At 45.1% G+C, this 12,541-nt stretch overlaps 1 protein-coding gene across 4 annotated transcripts in view; it reads right to left on the bottom strand.

The window, feature by feature from the left end:
• Positions 1 to 12,541, bottom strand: part of CNPY1 (canopy FGF signaling regulator 1) — a 151,824-nt gene that overhangs the window by 138,752 nt on the left and 531 nt on the right. Inside the window, exon 1 of one of the 4 annotated variants that reach the window (XM_056519582.1) lies at positions 12,470 to 12,523. The exons of the other annotated variants lie outside the window; for them this stretch is intronic. Coding sequence (XP_056375557.1) covers positions 12,470 to 12,508 — 39 coding nt within the window. The 5' untranslated portion in view covers positions 12,509 to 12,523. Of the gene's footprint in view, positions 1 to 12,469; positions 12,524 to 12,541 lie in introns of those variants that run through there. 4 annotated transcript variants of the gene reach the window in all.

The following is a 12,541-nucleotide window of genomic DNA, read 5'->3' as shown; positions in this document are numbered from 1 at the left end:
ATCATGCCGGATGTGTAGATATCTCCCGTTCACAATTCTAAGCTGCAGAGAGACAAAGAAATACAGTAAAGAGACAACTCTGTAAGTAGATCTCAACTCAACTGCTCCCTGCTGCTTTATCCTTCTCATGCATCCATGCTGCCTATACCCTTTAACCTGTGCAGAGAGATATAGAACAGCCGGATCTCATCCTCTGTGTGTACAGTGTATGGCAGGCATCAGACATTAGGCTCTACCCACCAGCTCTAAGAGAATTGAAACTTATAGATAAAGCCTGCAGAGCAACAATGTGCTGAATAATACACTATGCAAGTTATATAATGTCCACACTGAGTGCTGTATCTCATTTATATACAAATGGCATCTTACCCTAAAAAAAAAAAAATATATATATATATAAATAAATCACAGACAGTTGAAAAAAAAGACAAGAGTTCACTAAGTTCAACCTAAAACCCTACTGTATTAATCCAGAGGAAGGCAAAACCCCCCTATGAGTCTGATGCCAATTGCCCTATAAATTTCTTCCCTACTCCAATATGGCATCAGAATAAATCCCTGGATCAAAGTACTATCCCCATAAATCTAACATCTATCATTGACTAACACCAAGTTAACACTATGGAAATTCTGCCGGAATATCCACAAAGAATTTCCGGGTGTATTCCACTTGCAGCTGGCTACTCTGGAATTGACATATACGCCCTCATTTACTATTGCAAACCCGACATGTTTTGTCGGGTTGTGCGCCAGATTCTGTCACATTGCGCCAGAAATGTTGTCTGCGCCAGAATTGAAAAAATCCTGACTAGCTCTCCATTTTGCAGAGAAAACCCGAAAAAGGGGCGTGACCGCCGTTGAAAGGGGGCGCGGTCTCCAAAAAAGGGGCGCATTCACGACATTTTCACAAAACAACAACATATTTACTAAGGTTTCCACATAAAATGTGGTGGATTTGAGCTGAGGAAAACCAGACAGATCAGAGCATGTGTAAAAAAACAGCAAAATGTAGGGAAAGTGGAAAATGTAGGGAAAGTGGAAAATGTAGGGAAACCTTAGTAAATATCGTGGAAAATAAATTGTAGGGAATTAAAACCCACAAAGAAACCTACACAACACTCTTAGTAAATAAGGGCCATAATGTCTGTGCAGACTTCAAGTGCCGTCCCATTCCCTATAGCGCACTACATTCACTAAATACATCACCAAATTTAACGCAGTGTGAATTTGACCTTAGGGTCAGTTTACAATGTGGAAATTCAGCAAAAAATTTATTTGCTGAATTTCCTCCGCGGATCAGGGAATTTTGTAGCAGATTCCACCAGAAGATTGAACATATTAAATTTTTCGGCAGAATTAAATTTCTCATCTTAAGTTTCTCCACAGAACTTCCGACATGTAAACTAAGCAGCAGAATCCCATTGAATTCAATGAATTTTTGCACCCTTAGAAAATCTGAAGCAGAAAATTAGCACCGTATATAATATATGTGAACGTACCCTTAGATATGTTTATATACCATTAAAGGGGTACTCCACCCCTAGACATCTTATCCCCTATCCAAAGGATAGGGGATAAGATGTCTGATCCTGGGGGGTCCCGCCGCTCCCCCACGATCTCGGCTGCAACACCCCAGACATCTGGTGCACGGAGCGAACTTCCCTCCGTGTCGGATGACTGGCGATGCGTTGCAGAAGCTTGTGACGTCACGGCCACGCCCCACTTGTGATGCCATGGCCACGCCCCTCAATGCAAATCTATGGGAAGGCGTGTGAAGTGAAGTGGATTTCAGAAAGGATGGATCACATGTACAATTACAGATGTACAGTTATAGAAACAATAAGGGGAAAATTACCGTATTTTTCGCCGTATAAGACGCACTTTTTCCCCCCCAAATTATACGGCGAATACACCCCTATCGCGGCGGTCCCTGCGGCCATCAACGGCCGGTACCCGCGGCTAATACAGGACATCACTGATCGCGGTGATGCCCTGTATAAACCCTTCAGACGCGGCGATCAAAGCTGACCGCCACTACTGAAGGGAAAGTGACACTAACCCGGCTGTTCAGTCGGGCTGTTCGGGACCGCCGCGATTTCACCACGGCGGTCCCGAACAGCCCAACTGAATAGCCGGGTTAGTGCTTACAGGACACCGGGAGGGACCTTACCTGCCTCCTCGGTGTCTTCTCCGTTCAGGGATCCGGCGCTTTCCTTCCTCATCATCACGTCGTTGCGTACGTGCGTCGGCGTGCGCAACGACATGATGGCGGCGACGGAGAGCGAGGATACCCGGCCGGCAGCAGAGATGTTCCGGAGCGACAAGGACACGGCGACAGCGATGGAGCGACATCCAGGGCAGCGGTGACGGGTCCGGAGCGGCGGGGACACGTGAGTATTACCTTCTATGCAGTGGTCTTCAATCTGGGGATCTCCAGATGTTGCAAAACTACAACTCCCAGCATGCCCGGACAGCCAACGGCTGTCCGGGCATGCTGGGAGTTGTAGTTTTGCAACATCTGGAGGTCCGCAAGTTGAAGACCGCTATTGGGTTCAAAATCTTTATTATTTTAGATTTTGAACCTATAAATTGGGTGCGTCTTATACGCCGGTGCGTCATATAGGGCGAAAAATACGGTAAGTTATGCAATAACTTTAATATTGCCACGGGTATGGATAGATTTGAACACTGCACCAATGATAATATTTGAATACATACAATAAAAAGGTCTTATCAGGATTGTTTCTATGTCTTCATGATTGCAGGTGCTTGGAATCAGTAAGTCAGTATACGGATATGAACATTGTGTAAAAGATTGTTTAGCTGCTTCTCCGTAATCCTCTAAATTCTGCTTCCATAAAAGGTTTCGGGCATGAACACAAATGACGCTAAAAGCGGAGCACCAACACTTGACACAATCTCTTTGTACAACAATTTCTAGGGGTCAACCTCGTATCAGTCTTGGAGTGATTAAATATCCCCCATGGGGCCGCTGTTTTTCCATCTTGTCAGTGTTTGTATACTGTGCTCATAAAAGATGACAGGATGGTAAGGGACTGTTATTAGCGCTCCCGAGGCACTTACCACAAATTAAAATGCCTTATTGGACAACAAAATACAGCTGAGTTTTCTATGAACTCCAGAGCAGCTCTACCTGTCATGTGTTACAGCCAAAAATAGGATCTCAGCAGGAAAGAGACCTTTCTAAATAGGATTTTGCCACTTTTTGATAATCTGGTGTCACAGCCCGTCTGCTGGTCCCTGTATACACCTTTTTAAAGTTTACTTTATTAAAGGTACTGACTCTTGTTGTCAGGCTTCAAGGAGCCAGTAAGAGAGCAGAATGAATCTTATTTTTCTCCACACTGTCAGCGCCATTCTCATGGTAGGAGTCAGCTGGGTCCCCCTAGGCTGCTCTTCATCACATTGGTACCATACAAATCAATCCGGTTTCAGAAATCTATGACACAAAATAAACCATGCCGGATCCCAATAGCTGATATATGATCATACCTTAAATCCCACTATGATCTAAGACAACTCAAAATCATAAAAAAAAAGAGCATAAAAAAAGGGGAGACACCCTGTTGATTCCACAATCACAACGGGCTGCAGACGATCAAGGGATTTAGGGTCTATTCACACATACGGTATCCTGCGTAGACCTGACGCACATTATTTGATATCTAGGATTTGAAGCTGTGTTCAGTCATTTAGTTTACACTGAAATCTGCAGCAGAAAATTCTGCACATCAAATCTGCGCAGAATACTCTACGTGTGAATACATCATGAAGGGTATTCTGGCATTTTAAAAAATAAAAAATACATAAATAGATACAATGCTGGGCTCATTTATAATTAGAGGGAAAAAAAGCCATACTTACCCAACCCCAGTCCCCCACTGAAGCTCCAGTTCTGCTTCCAGTCTCCATGCTGCCTGTCTCTTCAGCCTGCTTCCAGGACTAGCAATCACAGCAGTACCTGTCTGCCCAGCCAATCACTGGCCAAGAGCGGACACTGCAGCGGGCAGATTGGACAGGTTCTGCTCTAAGAGCTCATCCCAGAAACAAGCAGACAAGCAACCAGAAGAAAGAGAACTGGAGCTGCAGCAGGACCAGTGGGGGACCTGGGGGGGGAACATAACTTTTTTATACATTTTTATACGGCCCAAGCATTATATTATTTTTTATTTCGATTTTTACTCCTTTAGAGTCTATTCACGTGTACAGTATCCTGCACAGGGACGTGCACACATAGGGTCAAAACGGTGCTTCAACCCCGGCCCATCTAATCCTTCTGCCCTCTGGTGCCCTAACAATTTGTCAGGTACTTGGCTGAGCTCAGCTATCCTGCTCCTCTGCTGGGATGGCTCCTCCCCCTCTGCTGGGCTGGCTCCTCCCTGTCTGCTGGGTTGGCTCCTCCCCCTCTGCTGGGATGGCTCCTCCCCCTCTGCTGGGATGGCTCCTCCCCCTCTGCTGGGCTGGCTCCTCCCCCTCTGCTGGTCTGGCTCCTCCCCCTGATACACAGAGCTAAAGGCCACCACAGAACTACACAGAGGGGGATGGGCGGGAGCTCATTGCTGAGGCTTCAGGTGGTGAGTACATACCTTGGTAAAGCCTCCATGTTCAACCATCCCCAATAGTCTCTGCCCTCTGTCCTCAGCCTCCAAGCCAGTGGTTCCTAACCAGGATGCCTCCACCTGTTGCAAAACTACAACTCCCAGCATGCCTTTCCCTGACTAAGCATGCTGGGAGTTGTAGCTTTGCAACAGCTGGAGGCACATTAGTTGGAAAATACTGCTCCATGCCCTTCACCCCTCTTAGCCTCCATATCCTTCTCCTCCTGAGCCTCCATACCCTCACCCCATTAGCCTTTATGTTATCTTTCCTCAGCCTCCATATTTTCCCTCCATTCCCTCACACCCCTTAGCCTCTATGTCGGTGTTTCCCAACCAGGGTGACTACAGCTGTGGCAAAACTACAACTCCCAGCATGCCCAGACAAAGGCTGTCCGGGCATGGTGGGAGTTGTAGTTTGCAACAGCTGGAGGCACCCTGATTGGCAAACACTGTTCTATGGGGGGAGATTTATCAAAACCTGTGGAGAGTCAAAGTTGCCCAGTTGCCCATAGCAACCAATCAGCTTGTTTCTTTCATTCTTAACAAGGCCTGTGAAAAATGAAAGAAGCGATCTGATTGGTTGCCCTCACCTCTCTATAAGGCCATGTTTACACAGCGGAATGTCCACATTGGGATTATGGCGGATTATTCCTCAGGGACATTCAGCTGCAGCACAGTCCCATTCATTTCAGTAGGATTGTGCTGCACTGTGCACATGGTGGAATTTCCTCCACAGATGTTTATCAAAAAGTTCCATAAAAACAAAAAATGGTTCCGATAAAAACTACAGATCACAGCCAAAAAAAATCATCCCTCATACATAACCATATAAAAGCGTTAAAATAAAAAGTGTTCTAGGGGATCAGTAGAGGACAATTTTAAGCATACTAATTTTCGTACAATAATAAAACCTATATAAATCGGTTATAATTTTAATAGTATGAACCAACAGAATAAGGATAACGCTGGCATTTTCACCAGATAGTGCATTGCATAGAAACAGAACCCCCGAAAAGTTGCAAAATGGCATTTGTATTAGTTTTTTTAATTTCGCCTCCCAAATAATTTTTGTTTGGTGCTACCATAGATTTTGTGCAAAAATGAGGGATGTTGTCATTACAAAATACATATGGTAAAGCAAAAAACAAGCCTGATATGGGTTAAAGGGTGCGTTCACACGCTATTACTAGCAGCGGGCTTCACGCTGTGGGAATCCCGCTGCGAGTTACGCTACCATTGATTTGAATGGGTCCACAGACACTCCACAATAGTGTCAGATTTGCGGACAGTCTGTGGACCCATTTAAATCAATGGTAGAGTAACTTGTAGTGGGTTTCCCTCATTGGGAAATTCGCTGCTAGCTACTAGCGTGTGAATGCCCCCTAAAAGGTAGAAAGTCAAGGATTATAGTTATTAGAGGGTGAGGAGGGGAAAAAAAAAGAGTGCAAAAATAAAAAATCTCTTAAGGGGTAAGGGTGCACGCACATCACGTTTTTGCAATACAGTTCCCGTATCAGGTTTTTGATGAAAAACGTGAATTCCTCAAAAGCGGAATAAACTGTATCAAAACGTGTGTACAAATTTCAACCCGTATACAGTTAAAAACCATATACAGTTTGAAAAATGATGTCCGGTTGCATCCGTTTTTTTAAGAAAAAAAGGTATACATTTTTAACTTTTCACTCCATTTTGAATAAAGTTTCACTTGTTTGATTGAAATTCCAAGAAAAAAATTAAAAAAATGGACAATACCGTACAAGATGCAAAACGGGCTAAACCGGATGATGCGTTTGACACACGGTTTACAATGTTACATCAATGCATACGGTTTTCTATACCCTTAAAATGGTGTTTTCTCAGTCATGCAAACAACTAACCCTTTTTTGGCTATTTAGGGCTGTAAGCAGTTTTACTACCTCAAAACTACTAACAGATTTACTTAAATTTTTTTTTTCTTTTTACAAACATTTTTAAATAATTATGTAGTGCCCTTTTTTTTTTTTTTTACTTGAGCAACTGCCCCCCAAACTGTTTGTGCGCGTCCCTGATACTGCGCATATCTGATGCTGTGTTTATTCATTTAGTTTGCATTGAAATCTGCAGCTTTAAATTCTGCACATCAAATATGTTCAGGATACTGTACGTGTTAATAACCCTAAATGGCCTGGATCAATACATACATGGCCATCAGAAAGCCGTGCACCAGCTACAGTGCAGTACTGGACACCCGTGGGGGACTTTTCCTTTATTATTATGCTTAGCATTTGCAAGCTAGGACTACAGCATTTTTTCAACAGCTGGATGTCCACCATTTGGAGACCACTGGTATATGCCAAAAATGTGTGATAGGTTGGGGGTCTGACCTTCAGGGCTCCGGTCAATCAGCACAAAGAAGGGAAGGGCCAAAGGGGCAGGGGGGACTCTGGGGCAATTGTACTGTTTCAAATGTGCCTGAATTCTGGTGTAATTTGTGCTAAAATAAACTGGGTTACATGACTTGCAGCACATTTCTTATGCATGGCCTGGCAGAAGACAGCCTACATGCTTAACTGGGGAGTAACGTTTTGGAATTCAATAGCTGCGCTTGCTTCATAGGCGGTGAGGGATGACTACTATCAGTAGTTGGGGACCTCATCGTTAATGACAAGCAGCAGTAATTCTGTCACTGCCATCATTAATGGGGGTTTTCCAGAATTAGAAGACCAGAGACTATAAATTCAAAAAACAGCACCCCATCTGTCCTCAGTTTAGGGATGGTATTACAGCTTAATTAGGGTATGTTCACACTGTGGAATTGTAGCTGAATCTCCGCTCGCGGAATTCAGCTAGCGGAGATTCAGCCTGGCAGCTGGCGGCGGCGGTAGGACATGTTCTTTCTTTGCGTGGAACAATTTCAGCAGCGGAATAGTCCGCCGCTGAAATTCCGCAGTGTGAACGGGTCTCGCAGAAGACCCATTCACACAGATGCTAACGTTCAATGTGCGGAATTCTACTCGTGGAATTACACTCAAGGAATTCTGCTGGGATTCCGCAGTGTGAAGGGGTACTCCGCTGCTCAGCATTTGGAACAAACTGTTCCGAACGCTGGAGCCGGCGTCGGGAGCTCTTAACATCATAGCCCCTACCCTCATGACTGCCCGCCCCTAAATGTAAGTCTATGGGAGGGCATGAAAGCCGTCACACCCCCTCCCATAGACTTGCATTGAGGGGGCGGGATATAATGAGGGGCGGAACTATGACGTCATGAGCTCCCGGCGCTGGCTCCAGCGTTCGGACAGTTTGTTCCAAATGCTGAGCAGCGGAGTACCCCTTTAATTGAGGCAAGTTGTATTACCACACACAACCTAAGGACAGATGTGGTATTATTTTTGGAAGAAATAAGCTTTGTTTTTCTATTCCTGAATCACCCCTTTAACCCTTAAGAAGCCGTGATCAATGACGATCACGCTGTCTAAAGGAATAAATCTCAGATGCCAGTAGCTCAGTGGTGCTCATCGGACCCTCGCAATCTCCAATAAGCTAAAATGGTGGCGGAGGCTGTATCAGTAGAGCACTGCCCACACTGTATAATGCTCTGCAATAAACACAGCATTATACAGTCAATGCAATCTATTGATTGCCTATTATATATTTTTTAATTATATAAAAAAAAAAAATCAGACTCCTGTTCCTATTTTACAAAAAATAAACGTTACATCTTTGGTATTGCTGAGTGCTGAATTGTCCAAACTATTAATATAATAGTAATATAATACTCATTAGCCTGCACGGTGAACTGAGTACATTTTAACAAATCCCAAACGCCAGAAATGCTGATTTGTGGTCAAATCATATATCATAAAAAAATGTATAAAAAGTGATGATAAAGTCACGGTGCGGCGGTTCAGGGGTGTGGTGGCGGCGCAGGGAGCGGTGCGGCGGTGATAGGTCTCAGGACCCCCGGACAGGCAGGAGGAGAGAAGCGGGTGGTGGCGGCGGCGGTCTATGGCACCGCAAAAGCCACTGCAGTGCATTGATTTAAAGCGCCTGCTTTAAATCAATGATCTGCAGCGGTGTCGCGGAGGGATAAATAGCCGATAACTTATACCGGAATATCGGTATAAGTTATCGGCTATCGGCCCTAACCTCCCCCAATTATCGGTATCGGCCCTAAAAAAACGATATCGGTCGATCCCTAGTACATTGAGTATTATTCTAATTGTATTGACCTAAAGAATACATAATATATATATATATATCTTGAGGGACCAAGGAATTCTGGTCTGTATATTCATCTGTAGTAGACTCCAGAGTACAGCAGTACAGAATGAAAACCTGTCCAGAGGAAAAGTTGCCCAGTTGCCCAGTTGCCCATAGCAACAAATCAGATTGCTTCTTTCATTTTGCAGAGGCCATGTTAAAAATGAAAGAAGCGATCTGATTGGTTGCTATGGGCAACTGAGCAACTTTTCCTTTGCACAGATTTTGATAAATCTCCCTATATATATATATATATATATATATATATATATATAATAACACAGATAAAGGTGAATAATAACTGTGTTATATATAATATATTCATCAAAAGAAAAAATCCTCATAGTTACCCAGGAAATCTCTGTCAGCAATTCTAAGGCCTCATTCACACGGCCGTCTGTCCCAGTTTTTTTTCCCCCGTTTAGGTTCCGTTGTTGCTGCTTGTAAAAGGATTAACCAGTTGTAAAATAATCCCATTGATGTCAGTGGGATTTTTATTTACAATCCTTTCACATCCATTTGCACCCGTCAGCGCTCATTTCCATTTTTTTTAATGGGAGAAAAGACGGTGCATGCAGTATTGTTTTTCCCCGTCAAAAAAATACGGAAGAAAAAAATGGATAGAGTAAGGCTAGGTTCAGACTACGGAATCTCCGGGCAGAAAATTTCCACCCGGAGATTCCGAGTGCAGCCAGCGCTGGCTCAATCAGTCGGCGCTAGGACCGTGTGGACACTGCAGTCTCCAATAGACTGCAATGTGTTCTGTGCGGATTTCCGCCTGAAGAAAGAGCAACGCCATTATTCAGGCGGAAATTTCCAAGCGGATTTTCCATTTACAAATTCCGAAGTGTGAATTTGTGAACGGAAACCCATTATTTCCGCCTGCAATTTCAAAGCGGAATTGCAGGCGGAAATTCCGTAGTCTGAACCTAGCCTTAATTTAGCATTAAAGTCTATGGAAAACGGATGAGCCTTTAATGTCATCCGTTTACATCCGTTTTTTTCAAACACAACTGAAACCATTGGGTTCTGACGGATCTCGTTGACATGAATGCGATAAGCTGGGGATCCGGTATTTTACATGCACTATTCTTTTTTCCGCCTATCTCCTGTCATTACGACCCCCTGAGCAAAACCACAATATAGGAGATATACCGTATTTTTCGCTGTATAAGATGCTCCGGCATATAAGACGCACCCAATTTTAAATGAGGAAAATCTAGAATACAATGTAAAGTATAGGTCACAGTGATCTTCTACCAGCGGACCACCAGATGTTGCAAAACTACAACTCCCAGCATGCCCGGACAGCCGTTGGCTGTCCGGGCATGCCAGGAGTTGTAGTTTTGCAACATCTGGAGGTCCGCAGGTTGAAGACCACTGGATAGGAGGTAATATTCACGTGTCCCTGTCGCTCTGGACCCGTCACCGCTGCCCTGGATGTCGCCCTCAATCGCTGTCGCCGTGTTCTTGGGGTGTCCCCGTCGCTCCGGAGCGTCTCTGCTGCCCGGTATCCTCGCTCTCCGTCGCTGCCATCACGTCGCTACGCACGCCGCTCCTATTGGATGACGGGGTGGCGTGCGCGTCGACAACAAAGGAGAGCGCCGGCCAAGCAGGGGATCCCGGCACGGAGCAGACACCGAGGAGGCAGGTAAGGGCCCTCCCGCTGCAGCCGGGTTAGTGTCACTTTCGCTTCAGACGCGGCGGTCAGCTTTCATCGCCGTGTCTGAAGGGTTAATACAGGGCATTACCGCGATAGGTGATGTCCTGTATTAGCCGCAGGTCCCGGCCGTTGATGGCCGCAAGGACTGCCGCGATAGGAGTGTATTCGCCATGTAAGACGCACCAACTTCCCGCCCCCCCAGTTTTGGGGAAGAAAAAGTGCGTCTTAGGCTGGGTCCACACTACGTTTTGTCCCATACGGGAGCGCATACGGCAGGGGGGAGCTAAAACCTCGAGCTCCCGTATGTCACCGTATGCGCTCCCGTATGTCATTCATTTCAATGAGCCGACCGGAGTGAAACGTTCGGTCGGCTCATTTTTGCGCCGTATGCGCTTTTACAACCGGACCTAAAACTGTGGTCAACCACGGTTTTAGGTCCGGTTGTAAAAGCGCATACGGCGCAAAAATGAGCCGACCGGACCGAACGTTTCACTCCGGTCGGCTCATTGAAATGAATGACATACGGGAGCGCATACGAAGGCATACGGGAGCGCGAGGTTTTAGCTCCCCCCTGCCGTATGCGCTCCCGTATGGGGGAAAACGTAGTGTGAACCCAGCCTTATACGGCGAAAAATACGGTATTTTCCCTGTTGGTACCGCACCTCCAGCAGAGGCAACTAATCCACAGTCATGAAGGAAGACAGTCGGATACGTGCGTATTACGTCATCTTTATCATGTCTGCAACTCCAAGCCCAATCGGCGATCTGTTTACCGGAATCTCCCAGCTATAAGAAAACAGTTGGCCTGGAAATTGGCGCAGCATTTCGTGTGAAACAATTCTGCCTGGGAAAACTCTGGATAAGGTCATCGAATGACAACGGTGCCTGAAAGTCACATAGCTCTACGGTATATATCAACAGCGTGTCAACACAGAATTATCACAACTGTCTAGGGCAGTGGTTACATACCAGGGTGCCTCCGGCTGTTACAAAACTACAACTCCCAGCATGCCCGGACAGCCAAAAGGCTGTCCAGGCATGCTGAGAGTTGCAGTTTTGCAACAGCTGGAGGCACAGTGGTTTGGAAACACTAGTGTATAAGATAAACAGTATGTTGCCCATAGCAACCAGAGCTCAGCTTTACTCCAGCTTTTGCAAAACTATAACTCCCAGCATGCCTGGACAGCCAAAGGCCCCCAGCTATTGCAAAACTACAACCCCCAGCATGCCCAGACAGCTGAAGGGTTCTAGTTTTGCAACAGCTGGAGGCACAATGGTTGGAAAAACTCTGGTGTATAAAAAAAAAAATCAGTCTATTACCATAGCAACCAATCAGATCTCAGCTTTTACTTATCAGTTTAAAGGGGTACTCCAGTGGAATTTTTTTTTTAGGTCTTTATAAGTCAACTGGTGCCAGAAAGTTAAACCGATTTGTAAATGAGTTCTATTAAAAAATCTTTACCCTTCCAGTACTTTTTAGCAGCTGTATGCTACTGAGGAAATTCTTTTCTTTTTTGTCTTGTCCACAGTGCTCTCTGCTGACACCTGATGCCCATATCAGAAACTGTCCAGAGCAGGATAGGTTTGCTATAAGGATTTTCTCCTGCTCTGGACAGTTCCTGATACAGGCATCAGGTGGCAGCAGAGAGCACTGTGGACAAGACAAAAAAGAAATTCAAAAAGAACAGAATTTCCTCTGTAGCATACAGCTGCTAAAAAGTACTGGAAGGGTAAAGATTTTTTAATAGAAGTAATTTACAAATCTGTTTAACTTTCTGGCACCAGTTCATTAAAATAAAATAAAGCGTTTTCCACCGGAGTACCCCTCTAAGAAACGAAAGCTACGCTTTGACTGGTTGCTATTAGGCAACAAAGACCGTTTTAATTGGTTCCTCCAGGTTCTGGTAAATTTGAGTGCCATAGAGAGACTGACAGGGAACTTAGGGACCTGAAGGCCAATCACAGTGATCGCTTTAGCGGTAGCCATAATTCTTGTCCCCGGACACAGACACAACTCAGT

This window comes from Hyla sarda, chromosome 5 (assembly GCF_029499605.1).
Source record: "Hyla sarda isolate aHylSar1 chromosome 5, aHylSar1.hap1, whole genome shotgun sequence".
Classification (NCBI taxonomy): Eukaryota; Metazoa; Chordata; class Amphibia; order Anura; family Hylidae; genus Hyla; species Hyla sarda.
The sequence above is the reverse complement of the archived record's forward strand: the minus strand, read 5'-3'. Positions and strand labels throughout refer to the sequence as shown.